This window comes from Colletotrichum orchidophilum (genome assembly GCF_001831195.1).
Source record: "Colletotrichum orchidophilum strain IMI 309357 chromosome Unknown Scaffold_3.1, whole genome shotgun sequence".
Classification (NCBI taxonomy): Eukaryota; Fungi; Ascomycota; class Sordariomycetes; order Glomerellales; family Glomerellaceae; genus Colletotrichum; species Colletotrichum orchidophilum.
In genome coordinates this window covers 85,959-109,286 of record NW_019172959.1, presented here as the reverse complement: position 1 = coordinate 109,286, position 23,328 = coordinate 85,959, and the positions used below count along the sequence as shown (strand labels likewise).

The window sequence follows — 23,328 nt, the reverse complement described above, 5'->3', positions numbered from 1 at the left end:
TCGTATTGCTGCTCTGCAATCTTCTATCTGATCTCGGAGTTACTCGACGGGTTCTCTGTTTGTCATCAGCTCCTGCGCCCGACCATGTGTCAAGTAACGAAATGAAACATATTGAAGGTACAGGCTTGAGACTGGCATTGGGACATGTTGGAGAACTTATTTGTTTTGAAAATGAATGTTTTTGGATCAAAAGATTGGTGTGGTTAATGAGTATAAGAAAGCTGTCGATGAATTGGGATTTAAAGCTAGTCTCGAATCGCCTTGCGACTGAGGGACAACAGAGGTTGTACTCGAATGACAACAGAACACTACCGTCTCCTCAAATTTATCAAAGGCGATCTTTTTGTGATGCAAATTATGTAGATCGATTGTCAGTATCACTGTATGTATCGCGTGTCTCTAGTGACATCGACTGATAGGTCTAAATATGAACATTGTCGGAGGAGACATCGACCACCAATGTTTGATTTTCTAATCATCACCAGTAGAAAGCTTGTTTCTATGAAGACTGTGGGCCGCGTACTAGTCGGACCGGAAAAGAGTCTCCTAAACAAGCATAGCAAAAACTGGCGGCTGGGTGAGTGTGGTTGAACAGTCCAGGGTCTCGAGACTGTAAGTGTAGTTTACAATTACGAGGATGTCCCGATTCGAACACTGGCATATCTAAGCGAGCTTTATTTCAATTCCAGATGGCTAAAAATGTGGAAATACATCACCATTTCGAATCCGTCTCCCAAAAAGCTTTCGAGCCGCATCGAACCCCCTCTCACCTGATGTTCAGACCTTTGGTACACCAAGTCGAACAAGGTGGTCTATCAAACCGAAAGAATCCCAACCATCTCTCTCTGCTTGGTCGCGTAGCCATACGAGACCTACCATACCCGCACCATTAGCCCCCACCCCGTTTCTCCCCACAAGTCGTCGTGGAACCACACACACCCAATCTTCAGCCATGATGATATTGTAGTCTCTGCCTTCCCCGCGAACTGTCTGGATTGTTCTTGATGCGGAGACTAGTCTTGTGATAGTGCGATAGGCCTGTTCAGGAGTCACTAGTTGTGGGAGTCGCAACACGAGGTGGAGGTTGGGAACCCCATGAATGTTGGATTCGATATCTTCGTTGAAACATCAGTATCCGTGTGTGGTAAGAGATCCAAGTGTGGCACCCCCGAGGGATGGCCAGGGTCAATTTATTCTTACCGCTTTCAGAAACCGCGTTCTGAGGATACAAGCGTAAGTGAGTTGGCTGGGGAAAGATTTGCATGTGCTTATGTCCCTGAGACGATCCGGCATCGACTCCGCAGTTAAAGATCATCAATTGCGGCCCCAGAGTTGGCTTGAGCGCAGCCATCACAGCCCGGGCGGCTTCAACGTCGAACAAGCTGAGGTCTTGCGTCTGGGGCTCAAAGACTCGGGTATAGAGGACGAACGCCGGCCGATACATGCAACAGAGATTGAGTTTCAGCGCATGACGAGGCCCAACTTGCGTAACAATAAAGTCGGGATCTGGATTGAGGAACGGACCCTTTTCCATGGAACGGTTAGGGTCATCTCGTTCCAAGTATGGCTTCTTTTGCAGGGCTGGACTGATGCGGAACTCGAACTGGTTGAACTTGGTTAGAGATCTGCCTTCAAGTATAAGGTATCATTAGATTGAGTTTACTACGCACCTGAAAGCCTTTGTGATGCACAACTTCGCTCCGGGATTCGCTGAAGAACAGCTTCCCTCTGGAAACCAAATCGTCGAACATGACGAGAGATTTCGGACCAAGATCCTCCGTAAGGGAGATCTGAGAGGTCGCCATTAGGGTAGCCTATGAAGACGGAATAATGCCCCCTTGCGAAGTTGCGAGATGAATTTTGAACCTGGATCACGTGAGGAGGTCCAGGTCGTCGAAAAGAATGAGCGGTCTGAAGATAAATAAATCATCTCCCTCAGTCTTTGGGGTGCGTGCGGGGTCCTTGGTTTGTGGGCGGCTAAGCCATGCATGCAGGTAGCGTTATCAAATCATTCCGTTGATTGAGCAAAACGGGCACCTAACAGGAACTGGATAGTTCTTTTCTGCTATAAGCACTTGAACTTCTGGCTATCCAACGAGACAACTTAGTCGTGAAGATTTGTGACAAGCATGTGTTCACTGGGACGTTCAGCTATCTACGCTTCCAAGTCAGAAGCTAGGCTCTTGATAGGCTTTAACTTGGTTTGCAAACGGATCAGTTTAGGCCGTCTGGCTCTCGTGGATTAATCTTGGAGATATGAACACAAAGCATACAAAATTCCCACACCCGTTCATTAATTGTAGATCGGAAGCTCGATACTGAAGGAGTTCACCATCACGGCGATGATGCGAGCCCCGAAACAAGCTCAGGTTTCTTCTTTCAACTAACTGATCACAAGATCTGGACATGGAACTAGAGTCAAATCAGTCACGACGTCGACCGATACATAAGTCGGCCTCGCAGAGGCGCAAACGGCACTTTCACTTAAAGGCCACTGCAATACGGGTAGGATAGCATGTACATTTCGTGTTGAAGAATAAAACAAAGATCTAAACTCCGAAGCTATGATGACAAGGTCTTTGTCGCCTCGGTAGCAGACCTCTTTTGGTTTTCACGTCCATCCTCACTTTGGACATCCACCTTTTCCAACGTGGCAACACTCCCTCCAGCCCCCTCCCTCAACGCCTTCCAATGGAGACCAAAGTCAAGAATATCGGGATACCTCCGCACATACCACAACATCCCCAGCATCGAAGCAATACTGCCCACGCTAAACGCCGCCGCCAGCGGGAAACCGATGGGATACCGCGGCGCGTCGGCGGTCCTCCACGCGCGGAGCGGAATCGTAGCGTGGCCGACGTACACGAGCGTCACCGCGAGCCCGACAATCACCGACCTGGCCTCGGGCTCCTTGCGCAGAATGATAGCCAGCCACGCGAGCAGCGCGTACCCCCACGCCGACGTCGCAAACGTCAAAAAGTAAAACGTCATAATGGTCCCCCTCCCGCCGGGCCAGGCCGCGAGGACGGAGGTGGCGACGAGCTGGAGCAGCGCCGCGCCGACGGCGACCTGCCACCGCCAGTCCTTCCAGTCGCTCAGCGCGTTGAGGGCCACGTTGGCCACGATGGAGATTGCGTAGCCGCCGAGCGGGATGAGGTTGACCGTGTAGACCGAGTAGAGCGCCGTTTTGCCGTCCGCGCCCTTGAGGCCCTTGAGGTAAAGCAAAAAATACGAGTTTGCGCGCTGGGACCAGGCGAACTGGAGGTACGCGGCCAGGAAGAGGTAGGTGATGGGCGAGGTGAAGAGTTTCCGCACGCGGGACCAGAGGGCTTTACCCCTGATGACTTCCTGCGTCGTCGTCCCGGACTTTTTCATTCGCGAGGCGGCGAGGACGCGTTCGTCCTCGGTCAGCCAGAGGGCCCGGGTCGTCGTGGGCGCGTCCGGGATGACGAGGAACCCGTAGAGACCCCAGACGATGGTCATGATGCCCGAGACGACAAAGAGCCACTGCCAGCCCTCGAGGCCGTGCGCGCCGTTGAGGTTCTTGTACAGCGCGGCCTGGAGGATGCCCAAGAACATGCTGCCCGCCTGGCTGCTCACGCCAAAGATGGCCAGACGTTTGCCGAGCTCAGACGGCGTGTACCAGTTAAAAATGAGGTTCACGATGCCCGGCCACGAGCTGGCCTCAAAGACGCCAAGGAAGAAGCGCAGGGCAAATACGGTGCGGGCATTGCGCGCGGCAAAGGTCGCGAGGGTGATGGCGCCCCAGACGACCTCGCAAAAGGGCAGCCAAAGGGACGGGCGCACGCGGGTCTGGATGAGCTGGGAGGGGACGATGAAGAGGGCGTAGCCGATGGAGAAGTAGGTTGTGAACTCGACGAGCTCGTTGCCGTAGAGGGAGAGGGCCTCTTGCAGGCCCGAGACGTAGGCTGCCGTCGTGGCGGACTGGTCCATGTCCTTCATGAGGCCCGCGACAAAGGCCCATGAGAGGAGGAGGATGTCGAGTTTAAGGACCAAGACGTGCTCTGCGTCTTCAAAGTAAGGGTGGACCTTTGCTAGCCAGGGAATCGACGGCTTTGTGAGCTTGGGACTGGCTTGCGCCGAGGCCGTTTCGGTCTCGGTCCTTGCCATTGTCAAAGATGTATCCCCTAAGACGTAACTGGAATGGATAGCTGCAAATTCAAGACTGGGCGTTATTTTTCCTGAGAAGGATGCCGATTGTTGACAATGAAGCTGGTCTTTAAGCGGTGGCTTTCGGGCTTGTATACGGATATGAACTTGACCATTCAACCGACTTTTGCCATTGCCATATACCAAGACTTCGCCTTCGAGCGGACGGATTCCGACAAGACGTCGGGTGGCACCGACACTCAAGATCGAAGATGCTGCTCAAAGCGATATGGCAACATTGCCATACTTCATGATGAAATGGAGAGCGAAGGAATCGAGCGGGAACTTCAGAAAAAAATGTCGGGGACGCCAATCACTTTTTTTTTCCAGAATTTCAGACGAACCGTTAGCCAAAACTCTGTTTCTCGTTGCCGAGTCGTAGCGTTCCATGGGGGCGCCCCATCCCAGCTCCGGGGAAGCATCGCCGGGAGACAGGGATACATACATGTCGCCATTTCAACGGCTTATGCCGTGACGCGTCGGTGTCCCGCCGAAAAGATGAGTGGCGGCAGACATTCTGCGTCTGCGATTCGACCGTCGCCTGGTGCGCTTTGGGACCTTGTAGTAGGCAACGTTTTGTCGGGGTGGCGCCGATCCGACAGTGACAGAAAACCTGGCGTGATATTCAGTACAGTGTCATCGTCCGGAGACAGCGCTGGATACATAAATCGACAACACGCGACAGGAAACCCAAACGAAGAATGATTGCGTGCTTCGCTGTCAAATCCCAGGTCAACATTTGCATACCTAAGGTAGTATACACACAAACAAGGGCCCAGTCCGAGCCAGTCACCATGCCGACCCAACCGCTGTACCCAGCCTATCTCCCGACCAGGCCAGACGGCTTCCAGCCGACAATCGATGTGCCGTTCTTTGAGGCCGAAGAACCCGGTGTGCAGGCCAAAGCCTCCCCCTCCTCCATCTTCCGGGACGGCGGCGGCGGCGCCAGAGTGGAGAACATCACGCCCCGCGTCGGCGCCGAGATCCGGGGCATCCAGCTTAGCCAATTATCCAAGGAGGGGCTCGATGAGGTTGCGTTATTCGCGGCCGAGCGAGGTGTTCTTGTTTTTGTGAGTTTCGCTGCGGATTTGGGGGTAAAAACTTGTACGGGCTGGGGGGTGGCTGACGGCAGGTTATGCGCCCGCGCGTTTTAGAGAGACCAAGATTTTGCCAATGTCGGGTTTGAAAGGCAGAAAGATATTGTAAGGCATTATGGACCTCTGCATCAGGTATGATTTATCATCCTTAGAAATCGTGAGAAAGGAAGCGGAAGTATCTACAGACGGCGTTGCTGATCTGCTTCTTCCCTTTCGTCCCAGCACCCCACGATGGGATATCCCAAAGGCACCGGCCCAGACTTCCACGTCGTCTATGCCGATGAGAAAGCGTAAGACACCCTACCCTACTTTTTCTCTCACATCTAATCACAGAAACCCTCACTGCGAGTGGCCAAGAGATGAAATGATACATACTCACACACAATGTCATGAACCAACAGAGGCAACCTCCGCACCCTCCTCGGCCCCCGCACAACCTACGACCTATGGCACATTGACCAAACCTTCACACCCAACGTCCCCTCAACAACCTTCTTCTGGGTCCTCGAGCAACCGGCCTCGGGCGGCGGCGACACGGCCTTCACCTCCCTCACAGCAGCCTACGCCGCCCTCTCCCCCGCCTTCCGCCGCACCCTAGGCGGCCTGCGCCTCCTCCACACCTCGGCGTCGGTCGGCGAAGTCGCCCGCGTCGGCGCCGAGCGCGCCCTCCGCGAGGCCGTCTCCACCACGCACCCGCTCGTCATCCGGCACCCCGTCACAGGGCAGCCGAGTCTGTTTGTGAATCCGACGATTGCGCGCGCGGTAGAAGGGTTCCTGCCCGACGAGTCGGACGCGCTGTTGGGGTTCTTGCATAATCACATCAAGAGTTTGGATTTCAGCTGCAGGGTGCGGTGGGAGCCCGGGTCGGTCGTGGTGTGGGATCAGAGGAGCGTTGCGCACAGTGCCGTGCCGGATTTCAAGGAGGGGGAGAGGAGGCACATGGTGAGGATTATACCGTATGGATCGCGGCCTGAGCCTGCTTTTCCTGAGGAGCATAAGCGGGGTGGAGGGGAATGAGGTGGTGTAGGGGATGTTCCTTGGTGAACTGTGCTCATGAGAGGGGTTGATTGTCTCGACGCCGAGAGTTCACACCCAATGGGTTTCTCAATGTAAGCTACCTGTCTTGGCTGGATGCGCGAGAAGTTGTTTGCTTCGCGATAGACGGTAGAACCTCGAATAGCCTCGACTGAGTTGTGTTACATCGATCTCACACCGGAGTCCTTTGTCGGCAATTGAGCCTCACAAGAATCTGACATGAGACCAGCCTCAGGTGCGATGGGGTGAGCAAAAGTGCGCTGATCACACAACTCTCTTTTTGGAGTGCGGCATAAGTGCGATAAGTGCGGTCAAAGTGCGACGGCCACCCCATTCGCCAGCTCGTCTTGTCCCGCTCTCGTGCATAATGGAGGGTGTCGCACTTACAAGTGCGATGGCCAACCACGTTGGGGATGACACTCTCACCAGTGCAAAGGCAATTCCAGTGGTTGCCCAGCTGTCCAGGGAGTACTTATTGTCACAGACTACCTTACGCAATGATGAACAAGGCTACACCTACTCTCAAAGTCTTTGGTTGTCAGACTTCAAATTTGTCGACAGTCTCAATGGCGGCCAATCCAGACATTAACATCCGATCGTCAGCTGGACAACCCATTGCACCTCCGTTCTCGAGCCCTGTCCAAATATCGCCCTTTGCATCATCTATTCATACTCTCCAGACGTCATCAGACGTGAAAATTTCACAGGATGACTCCAACAAGAGGAAGAAACCCCCCAGAAAGTTAGACAGCGAGAAGTGCCAGCTTTGCAGGCAACACAAGTTGAAGGTACTTCGCTTCTCTCTGTGCATTGCATACCTACCTTAGTCCTGCCTTCAAGACACAGAGATCAAGGCTTTGCTTGGAAATCTGCTGACAGCTGGGCTACTCAGTGCCTCCCCCAGCCTCGGACATGGCCGCAAAAGTGTAATCGCTGTCTGTCCAAAGGACTGGAGTGCTCGCCCGGGGAAGTCAAGAAAAGAACACGAAGACAGGTCCGAGGTGACGGAGAGTCAGACAACATGATGCATAGCCCGGGGATCCGAGCATTTCCCAGCCAGGGCCATGAAGCTTCCAAAATTGCATGGGACTGCGAAGACCTGTAAGCCCGATACTTACCTCTTTGTGAGACGAAGCTGAACTTATTTCACAGGATGGACATGCTTACCGCAGTCCAACTCCTCAACAGCGTGTATGAAGTTCACCATCACCAAAGAGCCTCCTTGATAGATATCCTCGACTTCCAAAAGGCTCCCTGCCAGAGCAATGGACCCGGATCCCAAGCACAGCTAGAGGTACCCTATGTTTCGGGCCTGCACCAGAGTCTGCCGCTGCTCAAAGATAGGATTTCCGTCTCGCTGAAGACAAGCCTCAGGTGCGGCGGGCCGACGTGTCTGGCGGAGAGGATGCTGTTCGAGGATACGCTCGTTGACTTGCATGGCGACTTGCCGAAGCGTCCGATGGTAACTGGTCGAGTCGAACGCCACCAACTACTCCTGAGAGAGCAAATTTGCGACCTGCTGTTCCGGTCCAGGTCGAGTGTATCGGAGACCATTACCTTGAAAGCAGTAGTCTCGCTATCCACCACACTCTCTTCGAGGCTACCAGCTCTCATGAAGAAGTTTGGACTATACGATTGGTCCTACGTGGAACAGGGCTTCGGTCCAGAGTGGGAGAAGCTACTCCCCCACGCCGTTGTCGGGTGCCTCCTCTTCGGTCCAGGTGACCTCTACTCGGGCGCAATGTCATACGCAAAGATCTGGGCCCACGACATCTTAGTCAAAGAGGGCGCAAAATACCTACTGGCAGCACATGACCTCGCCCTCATCCCGTCCAAAGCCAGCAGCTGGTCCCTGGAAGACCTGGCCTTCCTCACCGACCACGTCGGCCCGGACCCCAAGGACAATCAAGGGCTCACCCTCCTTCACGCCGCAATCCTCGACCGCAGGCCCGACGTAATGCGTCGACTCTTGGAACCAGGGGGCGCCAAGCCGTGGCACCGCATCTTTAGGAAGCGGTTCTCGCTGTTCCACTTCGCGGCCTCGGTCGGGTGTGAGGCATGCTACGCAGAACTGCGCTGTCACACTGAGCTACAGCCGGCAGAGGAGACGCGGGACCGAAACGGATTGCTGCCTTTTCACATCGCTGCTCTCCGCGGGCAGGTACGTGTGGTGGAGGCCATTCTGATAGCCCATTATAACGGAGAGGAGGAGGATGAGGAGGACTACGTTAATCGAGAGACGTCCGAGTCCGGGCATACTGCGTTGTATCTCGCCATAGCGCGAGCGGATGACGATGCCACGGCAAGGTTCTTGGCCATGTACCCCGGCGTGGACTTTCTCGTCGATAGACAGGTGCGGCAGACGGCCCTCCACGTTGCGGCGTCCGGCAAAAGGTACTCGCTCTTTCGATTTCTCCTCTCCAGGGTACCCGAGGAGCTGCTCAATACGCAAAACGAAGACGGCGAGACGGCGTTGCAAATCCTCGTACGTCACGGCGACCGAGAGACGTTGAACAGCGCCCTAGATATCCCCTCGATCGAACCCGACGTGACGGCAAACGATGGTTCTACGCCACTCGTCGAGGCCGTGATGAATGCGAACGCGGGGGCGGTGGAAGTCTTGGTCGGCTGTCCGGGGGTGGATATCACGGCATTACGGCGGCCTTTGGAGCCCTTTGGTTTTTCTGCATTGGAACATATCACGCAAGAGGCGGACGGCAATGATGGTTCCGGGGGTTATGTGGAGATTTTGGAATGCTTGCGAGTGCGTTGTCCCGAGTTGGAGGAGGATCTACGTGGGAGCGAGGTATCGGTGGCTGGGATGGAGACGGATGATGAGTGACGACGCCGTGGTTGAATATTCGATTGATATCAATTCGAAAACGGCGATTTTGGGCGGGCGAAGGACGTATCGCAGAGATCCGCACCCCAACAAGCAATATTTGTGATAATTAGTTGTGTTTGGTGCAAACCCCATGGATAACGTCTCTCTTAAACGGACGTTCAAATCACGTAAAGTTTAACAGACGCATTCTGTCTGGGAGTCGTCGTCGTCCTGTGGAATCCGAGCAACTGAGATTGAGCAACAAGCGTGCCGATAGCGCACTGACGACAATGGTTGACCCGACGGCGCAGGTGCAATATCGCTTAAGGACGAGGTTTTCGCCGGGGTGGTTGACTTGGAGGGCGGGGATCAAGGCGGACGAAACCCTGGGTGTTGGTCCCACCGATTGCTCATGGAGCGATGTAACGCCTGATGCGAAGGTTCAGGGGAATTGGGTGGCGGAGAGGGGCGGGAGGGGCAGACACGAGGATGATGCTATCATGGTCGGTCGACTGGGTGTTGGTGATTGTTCGGTGCGTTATCTGGATTCGGCTTTGGGACGCGGTTGGGGAAGTGGGATGGAGACGGAGATGGTGTGCAGTCTGCAGTTTGGAGTCTGGAGTCTGGATAGAATAAGGTAAGCAAGTGACCGTAAGCCTTAAGGTGCTAAGGCAAGGTACGGATAGCCCAGACAGGACAGTATATCCGGCTGGGACATCTGGTGCAGCACTAACGGCATCGTGGAGCATTCCAGGCCGGATCGACGCAGCGGATCAACGTTTGGGGGGCAGTGCCCAACGTGGAAGTGTTCAAGTCGAAGGCGTGTCTCGACCTTTGAGTTTTCCGGTGAACGGTGGATAATTCGTCAACGGGCCGAGACGGGCGAACCATACAAAAGAAAGCAGAAGGGGGACAGGACTCGAGAGTCAGTCCTCCACGCCTCTGCCGTTGGTTTGTGGCCTTGGCTAGGTAGGCGCCAGTCGTGGGAGGCTGACGGCTGTGGCCAAGGAAGAAAAGGAAAAGAGAGAGAGAGGAAAAAACGTGACATAGTCCGTACAGACGGATTGAAACGGCCGCGTCGACACGAGGCACAAACGGCGAGTAATAGAACGAGGGCGGAGCTGAAGAACCAACAAAGTGCACGAGGAAAGTTGGGAACGAAGGCAGGTGCAGAAACTCCACCGGAAGAGGAACGAAACTCGGAGCAGACAGCAGGAAAGAGAAGCAGCGTCCGGGGGCCATGCAGGAGGCGGCTTAGGAAGCTTAGGAAAGGGCAGGAGAGCACATGGCTGGACAGGGAAGGCGCCCAGACTGGCGCCATGTCGTTGGCTACGACTGCGTGGAGAGTGGGGTCGGATGGAGATGAGTGGATTCATGCTTATGGGTATTGGTTCAGCGCCTTGGCCCAAAAAGGAAACGATGGGCAGGAACTGACAGGGAAAGAACGAGGCATGAACCGGTCTATCGGGGGACCCATGGCTTGTTCCATCTTTCGTGCTTTTCTCAATAGCTGCGATCATTCATCCAGGCGCGACGCTGAGGGTGAGTGACATTCGATATGCATATCTCAGGAAGGCTGCACTTGCCCTGCACTTGTCTGCAGCTGCGTCTCCAATTGTGCAAACTTCCAGGTTCAAGCTGCTCCCTCCCACGGTATCCACCCCTTCACCACTTCTCTACAGATACCGTCCAGGTTCCAGATGCCCGAGCACCTTGCTCCACTCCGTCCAGAGGAAAGACCTCTTGCACCCAACTCCTGCACCTGCCACCTGCAGCTCTCTGCGCCTGCTCCTTGACACACACACACCATTCCATTCCTTCCCGTCCTCTCCTTTTTCCCCTTCGTCTTGTGCCTTCCAACTAGCAGCGTATCAAGGTTCTCTTCCTGCAGCTGCAGCTGCATCCATATCTCTATCTGTATCTGTACGGAGACTCCGTAGACGTTCCTTCCTTCGCGCGAGTCGCCCAACGTCGTAATCGAGTCTTTTCTCTTCCTTCCCCTCCTTTTCAGTTTCCCCCTTCCACTCTGGCAGTTCCCTTCTCGGCCATCCACCCAAATCCCTTCCCTCGAACCTTGTCATTCGTTCCTTTCCACCACCACACCACACGGCACGCATACACACCCACACACCTCACCTCCGGCCCGACCTAAGGTACCTTTCCTTCAACTCGCTTTACCACCTTGGGCCAAGCCGCCGCCGCCGCCATTCTTCCAATCTTTTTCTATCCATCCCGGCCAACCTAACCACTTCAGACTGGATACAACACCTCCCTCACACTCGCCCAGTCCACTCGTTGCAACTTAATAAACCAAACCACCCAAAGGCCTCGAAGCCCAACGTTTTGACTTTCCCTCGTTCCCACGCTCCCGCACCGACTCCCAACACAGACGTTCAGCTACTCTCAGCCACCTCATGCCGAAATAGAAAGAAAGAAAAAAACACCCTAGAGTCAAAGCACCCGATCACGGCACCTAATCACCTGCCGTCAACCAATCCTTCCAATAAGACGTCCCGCCGCAAACGCCTGCCGGGAGAAAGGGGGAATTAAAACACATCCGAGCCACCAGAGAGAGACATCTGTGCCACAAGATTGCGACCTTCGTTCCACCCATTCCTGCCGCGACCGATAAGCTTTTCGTCTGATCTGTTGCGTCCCTACTTTACGACGTGCGTCTGCCACCATCCACTGAATTCGACTTTCCGTCCATCACGCCCCGTCATCTGTATTTGCTCGACCATCTCATCCCAAGTCAACTTGATTGAGTTTGCTTCGTCCCGCCATCAACTCAAAGCTAGCTATATCTCGAACGACCTCGATACAAAGAACGCTCTTCGAATTCCTACCGACCATCTCTCGAAATTACTTCACAATGGCTCCCGGAATCATCGAACGTATTCAGCAAAAGATTGAGCTCTTCCGTCTGGAGCAGCGTTACACTCGTCGCCGTCACCGTCGCTCGACTTTTGTCTCCAACGCGGTCTACGTCGACGGCGAGTATGTCTACCAAACTCCCACTTCCACCGGCTCCTCGTCCGCAGGCACAACTACCAGCAAGGAGTCGACATCACCACGCGTCAATGCCCTCCACCACGCCGAGCCTGCTTCGCCAACCATGGTTTCGACACAGACCGAGCCTAGCAAGAAGCGATTGAGCCGTTTCGCCTCCATGCCGGGCTTCGGGTCGTCAAAGCAGAATCCCACTCAGGACTGGAGGCCAAGCCGCGTCAGCGTCAGCGAGATTCAGCGGTAGAAGCGTCTGGCCTATGCTACTTGGGGCGACTAAATGGGGAAAACAAAAGCGTCCTATATGGACGATACACAGATCAGGGCGGCGATCTCACGACGGCAACATGATTACCCACGGGGCGAGTCTTCGAGGTTCGACGACGACGAGGTTTTGCTCAAAAGCAATTGGCATATTACAGTTTACGACCATCTTCCGTCACGTCTCTTAGCGGCGCACTTGCATTTGCATTGGGGACGTGCTCTTGCTCGATTTTTTTTTTGTTTGCTGGGAGGTTTGCATTGGTGGACACGCCATATGCATATTTGATCTGCCACCCTCGACATCACCAGACGCTGTGTGCCAATCGCACCAGCGCTGGTCCTTGCTTGTCTGGACACACTACACCGGCTGGTAGTTTTGACTGCTGCTCGGGACATATACCCTTCAGCTCACTGGCGTTTTGCACGCACATTTTCTCTTGTACATATCCAACGGATTATATGACTACTTCAAACACTTTTTCCTTGGTGCCCCATTTGTGATGTTTGCGGATCGCTAAATCAGAGGGCCTTGTTTGATGAACGATGGAATTTAGTGTGATTGCAAACGCTGTATGCCGTTCCGCGTCTCGGATTCTGGGTGGTATGGGCAGTGATCGGCCGCGGGTCGACCGGCTGCAACCTGATGGCACGTAGAGAATTCGAACGATCGTCCCGGACACATCGGCGACGCTTGGTTTGTCTGACCCGGTGTGGCTTGGGAGGGGGGGGACCCCGAAAACCCACCCTTTGCGGGGTGACAGTCCCAAGCTCCCGACGGATCCCACGGTTGATCTTGGGTGAACCTTGGTCTCCTGAAGTAGATGCTCATTCACATCAAGAACAAGCAAGGGTGCCCCCTCGAACAGCTCGTCCCATGACGAGAAATTGCGGCTGTGCTTTGCATTCTGCTGTAGCCTTTTTATCTAAACGAGCACCGTCTATCATGCTCACCGTGCCCATTTCTTCGCCAACCGCTTGCGTCCCCGAGCGCGGATTGAATTCCGCTCACGACTATTGGCTAAATGACAAACTTGTGTGACAGCCCTGCGCTGGTCGCGACGAAAACTTGACGATATGTTGTCGGCCTGGTGACGTCGGGTTCTCTGGTCGAAGACAATGCGGAGACTTGCGAAGGGTGCGGCGTATGCTGCTGACTCCCTTTGCCCGAGAGGAGATGTTTTTACTTCGATACGAGAACTGTCCTGGGCATTGTACTGAGTCCTACGAGAGACTGTTGATGGCGTAGATCGTGGCGGCATTGCACGTGTTGTCATCAAGGCTACCTATCCAGGTATCTTTCGTTTTGTGGTCTCCGCTCAGTTTTCTTGGGTGCCAACCAGGCCGCCGCGGCTTCCGTGATCCCTGCGGCCCATTTCTCGAGCGGGGCAGTGTCGAGATACGCCAGTACGGCAGGCATTTCTTCTGAGAGATGCTTCGTTGCGTCGGGGTAGGTTGCGCGTCGTGCTCGAATTTCGTTGATCCGGATCAGAATCTTGGCCGGGTCGTTGGGCACCAGCCTCCCGGGCCTGCAGGCGTAGGTAAAAAAAAAAAAGCTCTCGAAGATTGCTTGGTAGAGTTCACAGCTGGCGAGGATTATCCGGGCGACGGCTGTCTCGCTGGTGTTGCCGCGGGTGGACGTGCCGAAGATATCAAATACCGTGAATTGCTGGAGGAGGCGGTAGACGTCTGTGTCTGATTTTGTGACGGGGGAGAAGACGCCATGGGGTTGGATTTGGCTTCATGCGCCGTGGACGTGGGACTGCCAGGGCGCGTTGGCGGAGAATTGGATCTGACTATGGAGTGTTAGTTTTCGGCACAGGTAGAACTTTCCATGGGACAGAGAGAGGTGAGTGAGTGGAAGAGAGTGGGAGTCGGAGAGGCGAAGGGGGAAGTGAATGAGTGAGAGTGTACCTGAGATGAGAGCATCGCCATGATGCCGAGGGCGACATTCGGACGAGAATTTTCGGCGGTCGATGACCAATTCCTGCCAGGTTGGGGGTACGTGCAGAGTTCTCGGCTCAGTGCTTGTAAGGCAACGGCTTGGGATGCAAAGTGGACGCTCATTCAAGTCGACCTGCCGCCATGAGTCTGGATGATTCGGATGCGCTGCTTTGCGTTGATGGATCGTGTGTGGAGGGGGAGGCGAGTCGCAGAGGCGGCGAGAGGCGGCAGACCTATTGTCGTTTATTGACTTTGATGAGACACTAGGTGACGACGACGATTGCTCGCTGGTGTGTCTGTGTAGAGCTGCGATGGAGTTGTACGTTTGGTGGAAGTACAAAGCGAGCGAGGCGATTTGGTATGGGAAGACTTGATACGGTGATGGGGATGTTGAGAATTGGGACTAGGTCCGGCGGATGTTACATGGTGGGTATGTGCGGGAAAGTCGTAAGTTGGTTGATTAGTTGATCAGCAAGGATGTGTGATTGCGGATGTGAGAGTGAGGTTGTGAGAGTGAGAGTATGTGAGTGAGTGATAAAGGGTGAGTGAGTGAGTGAGGATAATTGTGTAAGGTATGTGAGTGTGTGCGAGGCAACATGAGTTATGAGATACCCGCAATACTCCCTGGCATCAGCGGTAATCCTCAGCTCCATGACCGGTCCGGCCGTTCTTGGCGATCGGCACCCGAAGCCAAGGACGGATGCCAAAGACGGATGCCAAGGATGGACGTTGGGGCCGGGGCCGGGGCCTGGTGGCTGCTTGTGTGCTGTCGGTTCCGGCCGCGATCGCGGTGGTGATCCGGCGGCGGATCTGCGTCCCGGACCCGGATGACGACGTCCTTTTGCGTCAGAATGAGAGGGGGTCCCCCGAAAGATGAAAGGTCTCTTTTCCGCCACAGCCCGGGCATTCGGAGACTAGGGCGGGACATTTCCGGCAGGCGGGGGGCAGGGAAGAGTTCGCAGCGGAGGCGTTTCTTACGGGAGCGCATGGCCCCGTGACGGAGATGGCTTAGGCGCCGGATGGAGGAATTGTGGCGTTGGACGGGGATCCGTGGCTGAAGGGTAACGGGATTGACCGAGATCGTCCCCATTCCTTACTACTAGACGACAACTTCCAGGTTCTTCGAGATTAGTATTCATATCACTGGCACGTAACCACCGGCCTACGGCGAGTTCGCAGAGTGGTGACGTCGGTTCCCGAAAGGTTCGCCGGGTTCAGCTCCAATCAGTGGACCGTCGGTTGCCCGAATCGGAAGCATGAGCGGTATTCGGTAGTTTCTCCTGCGGCTAGCCGACGCCGGAACGGGAGGGCCTCGGTGTCGATTCACTTGGCGCTACGCTAGTCTTGTGCATGGATCTAGTAAACGGGAGCTCGGCGATGGTGATGTGACCACTGCAAACTTCGGATGATGAGGAGAGCCTGCCCTGCGCGAGCGAGGCCGTTTGTTGGGATCGATGCCCGATGAGCGTACAGTAGCTGCTGGATGGGCATTTCATTAGCAGCCTCGAATGGCAATGTGGTTCCAAGCCTGCGAGAGATGCCGCGTGGATTGGGGTCAAGATAGCAGCACAGCCTCGCAATCTTGGTTACAGGTCGATGGTGACAGTACCCATCTCATTTAAGCGGAAGGGAAAAAGATTTGATCGACGAAATACTGGGGATGGGGGGGGTTTCTGTGGCTCTCCGCTGTGTTCATCTTTCTAGAGACTAGCTGTTGCCCATGCCGTCTTTCCCATTGATGCAGTGACGCAATGTGAAGGAGATCCAGACTTCATAGTTCCTTCGATACTCTTTTCGGTCTGCAATGAGCCCAGTCCCAAGCATGCTGATGGAGTCGGATGCTGTGAGTTTCCCGGGGCATGGCTGGCGCAGAGGGATCCGCTGGATGCCAATCTTGAGAGCTGACGACTGCCCCGGTCTTGGCGATCGAGTACCCCTGGTGTTTGCACTTGATTATGAAGGTACAAAAGAGATCTTGATAAAAAGTACTGGAGGGCTTGGTGCATATGACTTGTAGCATTTCGGGGGTTGGGAGAAAGTTGTTGGCGGTGCAATGACGTTCCGTGAGGAGGGGTTTTATGATGCTGTCGATGTGACAATAGCTCGCGAATTCTACATGTCGTCCTTGACTAATTGCTAGTCTGGACGATTATGTAAGTCGGGATTAACTTTAGAGTCAATTGTTCTGTTTCGTTTTCGATGCATGCGGTTTCAGTTGCAGCAGAGTTGCACAGTTCAATGGCATGATCTGGCGCGAAGCGGAGGGGAAACGAGTGTCTGCGACAGTACTTCAATCGACGCGGGTATGACACTCGATCCGCGCGGATTTGCTGCCAACGCCCTCGCCAAGTTGCCAATTGTCCTGGCACTTTGCTAATTTCAGGAAGAGGCTCTCTTTATGAGGCTGTGAAGTTCACAGCCCCAGCCCCTTTCTATGAGTACTTTCCGATTGCGACGATGCCGGTTCTCATGTTTCTGTTGTCGTTATTTCAGGGTGAGGCTTGGAAACTCGTCGCGTCTGGCATTCCCGAGCTGCGCCCATCGCCGTGTTTCGATGCATGGACTGGACGGACTGGGAAGATCACGTGGTTGAAGAGGACTCTTCGCATTCTTGGAGAAGTTTTCGAGGCGAAGAGGAATAGGTAAAGTTGAATATTGAGTCGCTGGCTTTTCTTATTTTATTTTTTTTTACCTCAAGTGCCAGGACTAGGGTAGAGTTTAACTTCGTCAAGTTTCATTGTTTCAACAGGTTTATTGTTAAACATCACTGTATTTAGTGCTTGTCTGTTGGTTACGCTAACTACCTTATTGATCGGTACGGATAGTTCGGGCACAGCAATCCAATGAAACGGAGAGGGGGCACATTTGCCATGGCTTTGCCCACAATGCGGCCCTCCTCTTCTGGGCCTCCCGTCGTCGGGTTGGACAAAGACCGGAGCCAATCTCGGCTCGATATTGCCGTCGGGTGGTAGTATTGAATCGCTAGATGCTGATTAGATAGCAGCCGCGCAGTCTCTTCACGAGGCTACCCCTGAGCTATGCATAGAGTTATGCTTAGGAGCGGGGCCAACAGTCTGCCCGATTCAGTCCCCTTAAGTTGGCTTAGTGGTTCAGAGCACCGCTAATATATCCGTACCCGTAAGCAACATAAAAGGAACAAGGAAGAAGAAACAGTGAAAATACTCGTATAGCCGCCGTGCGTGCCGCCCAGCCCACGACTGATTTGTCGAAGCCGGGCACTTGCGGTGGGTTCGATTGGGTCTCGTCTCGTTTCAAAGGAGGGTCTCCTGTCTCTGGGCCGCGGATTTCGCGCACAAAAAAAACGAAAGAGGATCGCTCACCCAGTCATGGGCTGTCATGCCAGTCCTTAGGCAACCGGATATCGTCTTTGGGGGCAGTGCAGGAAACGAAAACGACCCTCGATTGGAGCGAGGACGGCGCGCACCAAAGCTGCCAGAGCCGTCCGAGAGCTGCCACAAGCTGCCAAAGTTGTCACGGACTCATGGTTTGTTCCCCCCCTCTCCTCTTCAGCTAGACAAGGGGCTAGAAAGGTACCGGCATTGGCTGGACAGGAACGGCTTGGGCCGCTCTTGGTGATCCAAAAGCCCCGTATCCCATACGCAGGTACGGCGGTTGGAATGCGACGGGATGCGTGATCGTCGTGGGCACTGTTTCTCACATCATCTTCAGGTGGGAGAAAAGAGCCGCCCAGCTGCCACTGACCAGTGGCTACGCGTTCTCGTCTCTCTTCCTCACCCCTTGGGCTCTGGCTGACTCCTTTTTACCACCGACGTTGGAGGAAACGTTGGAGGCAATCGTTGGAGGCGTTGGAACACGGGCCATGGTCTGGGACTTTGGGAGCACAAGGCAAAGACATTCTGCTACTGCTACAGATTCTCGGTCTGTCGATTGTTTCCGTATGAATGAGCTCGAGGTTGGTTCGAACGGCTCAGGCCCACAACCAAGCTTGCTTCGCCTCCCCAGCTATGCCGGTTATGTACAAAGTGCAACGAGGGTACACGAATAAGGGAGCGGCAATGTCACTGACGGATCGAGTATGTGCACAAACCCAACGGGAAATTGAAGCTTGGCAACAAACCACCCTTTTTTCTTCGTACCTCTCCGTCTCTCGTCGCCAATCTATCGGGGCTCCCTCGTTTAATGTATCCGTAGAAGAGCGACCGTGTGCCCTGTTCCCCGTCTGGTCTCTTTCGATCATGCAACGCCGCTTTCTGTCTTTCCTTTAACAAACTGACGTCGAATTCCAATAGAGCAATAGGAGTAATTCGACGTCGAAGGGGAAGAATCCTCTCACTCACTCCGTTTCCCCCCCCCCTTCCCCCTTCACCCTTGCCCAGTTGCCCCCTTCCACTCTTTCAGGGGACAACCGTGGAACCTTAATTGGACCATTTCGAGCTCATCGGATGATTCTGCACCGCGTTCAACCATCGTGAGTAGAGATACACATCCACGCATAGAGAGAGACGCCGATAGAAAGAAAGCCTGAAGCTTCAACGTCACCCTCGTAGGGTGTTCCCAATCGCAAGCTGACGATGCCTGCGACCAGATACCTTTGACAGGAATCAACAGCCAAACATCAACACACATAGACATTTATTTCTACTAAACTAAAGCAATAATCATGAAGCTCACCCAAGTCGCTCCTTTTCTCATCTACACCCTCCTCGCCGCCCTCCTCCCCTCCACCGCATACGCCGACCGCATCCTCCAGTCCTCGTCCCTCAACAACTGCCAAAAGAAATCCGACTTCTCCGCCAGCCTCTTCAACATCGTCGTCTCCGCCAACAATGGCTCCGTCATGGCAAATATCGCCGCCGTCGTCTCGGTCGAGGGCAAGGCCGTCTTCGACGTCGCCTTGCGCATCTACGGCTACGAGTACCTCAAGATGACGATAGACCCGTGCACCATGAACCTTCAGGGCCTTTGTCCGATGAAGCCCGGCAAGCTCGACATGGAGTTCTCGTTCGAAATCGGCGACAAGCTCGACCAGGTACCCGGCATCGCCTACACCATCCCCGACCTCGACGCCACCATCCGCGCCACCGTCAACCTCACCGAAACGAACACGACCGTCGCCTGCGTCGAGGCAGACTTCTCCAACGGCAAGACCGTCGACCTCGTCGGCGTCAAATGGGCCACCGCCATCATCGCCGGCCTCGGCCTCGGGTCCGCCGGCATCATCTCCGCCATGGGCCACACCGACGCCGCCGCCCACCTCGCCGCAAACGCCCTCTCTCTGTTCGGATACTTCCAGGCCCAGGCCTTTGTCGGCCTCTCGGGCGTCGACATGCCGCCCATCGTACAGGCCTGGACGCAGAACTTCCAGTGGTCCATGGGCGTCGTGCGTCTGGGCTGGATGCAGAGCCTCTGCACGTGGTACCAGCGCTCGACGGGCGGCCAGGCGGCGCGGCTCCTTGACTCACTCAGCGGCGTCTCGGTGCAGGTCTCGAAGCGCTCGCTCGACATTGTCAACAGCATCGGCCCCGTCAAGCGCGGCATCAACGCCGTCGCGAAGCGGGCCAACATCCTGCAGGACAACGGCTCCTACATCGTCTACGGCATCCAGCGCGTCGCCTTCCGGGCAAAGATCGAGTCGACGAACCTGTTCCTCACCGGCCTCATCATCTACTGCTTCTTCATCATCTTCGCCGTCCTCATCATCGCCGCGTTCCGGTACGGTACCGAAATCGCCGTCAAGCAAGGCTGGTCCAAAAAGGACCGCTTCGTCGAGTTCCGCCGCGACTGGAAGACGACACTCAAGGGCGTCCTGTTCCGCCTCAACCTCATTGGCTTCCCGCAGGTCGCCGTCCTCTGCCTGTGGGAGTTCAGCCAGGTCGACTCGGCCGCCCTCGTCGTCCTCGCCGTCTTCTTCTTCCTCGGTACCCTCTTCACCCTCATCTGGGCCTCGTGGAAGGTCATCCTCATCGCGAAGCAGTCCATCCTCACCCACCAGAACCCCGCGCACGTTCTCTTCTCCAACCCCCAAATCATCAACAAATGGGGCTTTCTCTATGTCCAGTACCGCGCCTCCGCGTACTACTTCATCATCCCCTTCATCGCCTACATCTTTTTGAAATCCGCCGTCATCGCGTTCGGCCAACGGGCCGGCGTCGCCCAGGCCATCGCCCTCATCATCATCGAGGCCGCCGCCCTCATCGCCGTAAGCGTCCTCAAGCCCTTTATGGACAAGAGCACAAACTCCTTCAACATCTCCATCTACGCCGTCAACTTTATCAACTCCGTCTTCCTCCTCATCTTCACAAACGTCTTTGACACCCCCGGCATCGTCGTCGGCGTCGTTGGCGTCATCCTCTTCGTCGTCAACGTCGTCTTCGCCTTTGTCCTCCTCCTCATGGTCCTCATCTCCAGCGTCCTCGTCTTCTGGCGCGTAAAGGGCCAGCCGACCGGCACGGGACCCACGCAGCTCAACGACCCGTCCATCCTCGCAAAGGGCGACCGCACCGAGAACAAGTCGCTCCTCGACCTCGACGAGGACGACAAGCTGAACCCTTACCGCCGCGAGTCGCTGCGCTACGGCGAGGAAAAGGCGACCGAGAGCGGCATGAGCCTGCACGTGTCCACGTCGAACCTCGACAGCCGCGGAGACAACCACGAAATGTCATATCTGCCCTCGCCGGGCTCCAGGCCCGCCGTGAGCCCGTCGGTGCCCATGTTCCCCGCCGACCGCTCATTACGATCCCCCAGTCCCGCCCCGCCGCGGTCTCCGGCGAGCGACTTCCCGCCGCCGAGTCCGTTTGGGAACGGATCCGCGCGCAGCATCCATGAGTTTCGATCCCAAAACAACAATAGGTGCGTTTATCTTGAGCCGCGAATGAGTCTTTGGTTGGTCCCTTTGCTAACATTGTATGCACAGTCCATGGCAGCGCGGTGCTGGATATGATCATTGAGGATTATAGATAATAGGGCACATTGACCAATATTCATCTTGTCTCTTTTTTCTCTTTTTCTTTTTTTCCTCGTTACCGTTTACATCACACTTTTCCGGGGCGTTATATTAGAGTCTCATCTGGAAACCTGCATCAGCAAGCGTGCGTAGAAAAGAACACCATCTACTTTGTATAATCGGGCGTACTTGACAGGCTTCCGGGGTGGCTAAACCTGACCACTTGCGGGCTCTGTTCGCCCACGTGCCTAGAGTTGAGAAAGCTTTGGCTGGCCAATGGAATAGGTTCATGAACCAGTGATATGATTCATATCTTTGCTTGTGTATCGAGAATCCCAGAATGGTTGACAATACGGTCGTCTTGACCCGTTTTCGTATTGGTGTGGTGAAACAACCATGGCATCTGCCGAGTGGAGGCCATTATCGCAGGGAGAGCCAAGGAAGAGCTTGGGTAGCAGAGACTCAAAACCGTGTGATACTTTATTCTCGTGATGGGAGACGTGTGTCACCGTCCACATACACTTTGCCTAGTTTGATGTAGCTCCATACTTATTTACCGCTACTATACTAGAGGAGTTTCTTAACTCATGTTGTCATCAACGTGCAAGTCGGCGAGATGCCCAATACTGATTACTTTCAGCATAGTCTTTCCGGAGTGCCCTAACTCTTGACATATTCTATATGTGCTTTACATTGTCACGGCCTCTTCCGCTGACACCTCTCCCGAATTGGACTTTTTTGGAACCATACCCATACGAACGGCCCAGTTGTCTCTTCCTGTCTCCTTGACCAACTTATCAGCCAGATCTTTCCGCCTGCCGAATTGCTCTCTTGGCTCAACAACCTGTAAGACATGATCATGCATCATCAGACTGTCCGTGGTAGAATTTGTTATTGCGAGCAGTCCCACCGAGCCTGCAAAGAGAACCACGATGAGAATTTGCCCAAAGAGTGATGCGTTGCTGACCAGGGCCGCGGCGAGGTATAGGACCAGCGTTGCCACAGCTGTTGCCCAATTCTCAAAAGTCTTTTGATCTCGGAGCCATTGACCAGAGGTTACAGCTTTAAGATGGTCGACTTTGCCCTTGATCCTCACCCACCTGTCCTGGCTCAAAAGAATGAAAAGGTCGCCATCTACACCTGGCTCAGGCGCACCAAACCAACCGGGCCGAGCCCGTCGACGGATGACAATGACATTACAAAGACGGCATGCCACGAGTAATAGAACAACGCCAAAACCCCACCAGTCATTATATACACCGAGAAGGAGAATGATAGTAATAGCCCACAAAACCGATAGTCCGTACGCGATCGCTGGAAGAAAGGATGCGTCAGGGGTTGCAAAAAAGGGAGGTATGACACTGTTCCACTGTCTCGTCTTTTGAACCTCTGAAACTTTTAGGTTGGTCAGTTGACCGGTTCTTCCCACTTTTTGCAGAAAGAACACTGTAGCTGGGTTTTCGACTCGAAAGACATACCCTGTCGTAAGGGCGCCACATGCCGGGTATTCGCCGCCATTAAGACTCGTTGAGCTTTGTTGCATGTGTATACCGGGGCAGATTACGAGGCAATCCAACAAAGTAGATGTGCCCGTGAGTGCCGTCCGTTTCTGGACGGTAGTGAGATCAGCTAGAGCGACGAGGCCAGCAGCATCGAGCGAGATATCTGGAGTCTTGGGCAGGGCAGGAGTTCCCAGAGAGCGATAGAGATTCTTTGAGGGTCATTAGAAAATTATAACACCAAAGGTGTACTCTGAGCTTGCCTACTTTCATGTCAAACGACAGGTACATTGATACGGTCGTACCTCAAGGCAAGTGATGTGAACCTATGCAGCTGGCGAAGTGTCCGAAATTTGAGTGGCCGAGATGTTTTTACGTTGACAGGCGAGATCTCAAGTTTCCATACCATCACATTTTCATCATTCCGTGACGGGCACTGGGACCTGATAGGAGTTGGTTTAAGCATCGGGCAGCAACACGGCCAGGTTGCCTCATAAGGCTTACCCCATGTGGCAGCACAACGCTTGCCGCGGACTTGGTCAAAGGCTTCCTTTTTTCCTGCTTGAA

General features: G+C 54.5%; 7 protein-coding genes across 7 annotated transcripts; 4 read left to right on the top strand and 3 right to left on the bottom strand.

The window, feature by feature from the left end:
* Positions 1 to 23: 23 nt before the first annotated feature.
* On the bottom strand, positions 24 to 1,805 carry CORC01_00416 (uncharacterized protein; the record flags this gene model as incomplete). The annotated part of the gene is made up of 3 exons (XM_022612073.1): positions 24 to 55; positions 1,201 to 1,603; positions 1,671 to 1,805. The coding sequence occupies 3 exons, from the start codon at positions 1,803 to 1,805 to the stop codon at positions 24 to 26; spliced, it is 570 nt and encodes a 189-aa protein (XP_022481212.1).
* A 757-nt stretch (positions 1,806 to 2,562) lies between these two features.
* On the bottom strand, positions 2,563 to 4,131 carry CORC01_00415 (uncharacterized protein; the record flags this gene model as incomplete). The annotated part of the gene is made up of 1 exon (XM_022612072.1): positions 2,563 to 4,131. One exon carries the CDS (start codon positions 4,129 to 4,131, stop codon positions 2,563 to 2,565), a length of 1,569 nt encoding a protein of 522 aa, XP_022481211.1.
* An 833-nt stretch (positions 4,132 to 4,964) lies between these two features.
* CORC01_00414 (uncharacterized protein) lies at positions 4,965 to 6,284 on the top strand (the record flags this gene model as incomplete). Its single annotated transcript, XM_022612071.1, has 3 exons — positions 4,965 to 5,240; positions 5,490 to 5,557; positions 5,669 to 6,284. 3 exons carry the CDS (start codon positions 4,965 to 4,967, stop codon positions 6,282 to 6,284), a joined length of 960 nt encoding a protein of 319 aa, XP_022481210.1.
* Positions 6,285 to 6,868: 584 nt separating this feature from the next.
* CORC01_00413 (ankyrin-2 ankyrin) lies at positions 6,869 to 9,144 on the top strand (the record flags this gene model as incomplete). The annotated part of the gene is made up of 3 exons (XM_022612070.1): positions 6,869 to 7,044; positions 7,143 to 7,403; positions 7,455 to 9,144. 3 exons carry the CDS (start codon positions 6,869 to 6,871, stop codon positions 9,142 to 9,144), a joined length of 2,127 nt encoding a protein of 708 aa, XP_022481209.1.
* A 2,854-nt stretch (positions 9,145 to 11,998) lies between these two features.
* On the top strand, positions 11,999 to 12,379 carry CORC01_00412 (uncharacterized protein; the record flags this gene model as incomplete). Its single annotated transcript, XM_022612069.1, has 1 exon — positions 11,999 to 12,379. One exon carries the CDS (start codon positions 11,999 to 12,001, stop codon positions 12,377 to 12,379), a length of 381 nt encoding a protein of 126 aa, XP_022481208.1.
* Positions 12,380 to 14,980: 2,601 nt separating this feature from the next.
* On the bottom strand, positions 14,981 to 15,325 carry CORC01_00411 (uncharacterized protein; the record flags this gene model as incomplete). The annotated part of the gene is made up of 1 exon (XM_022612068.1): positions 14,981 to 15,325. One exon carries the CDS (start codon positions 15,323 to 15,325, stop codon positions 14,981 to 14,983), a length of 345 nt encoding a protein of 114 aa, XP_022481207.1.
* Positions 15,326 to 18,979: 3,654 nt separating this feature from the next.
* Positions 18,980 to 21,266, top strand: CORC01_00410 (transient receptor potential ion channel; the record flags this gene model as incomplete). The annotated part of the gene is made up of 2 exons (XM_022612067.1): positions 18,980 to 21,168; positions 21,233 to 21,266. The coding sequence occupies 2 exons, from the start codon at positions 18,980 to 18,982 to the stop codon at positions 21,264 to 21,266; spliced, it is 2,223 nt and encodes a 740-aa protein (XP_022481206.1).
* Positions 21,267 to 23,328: the final 2,062 nt, after the last annotated feature.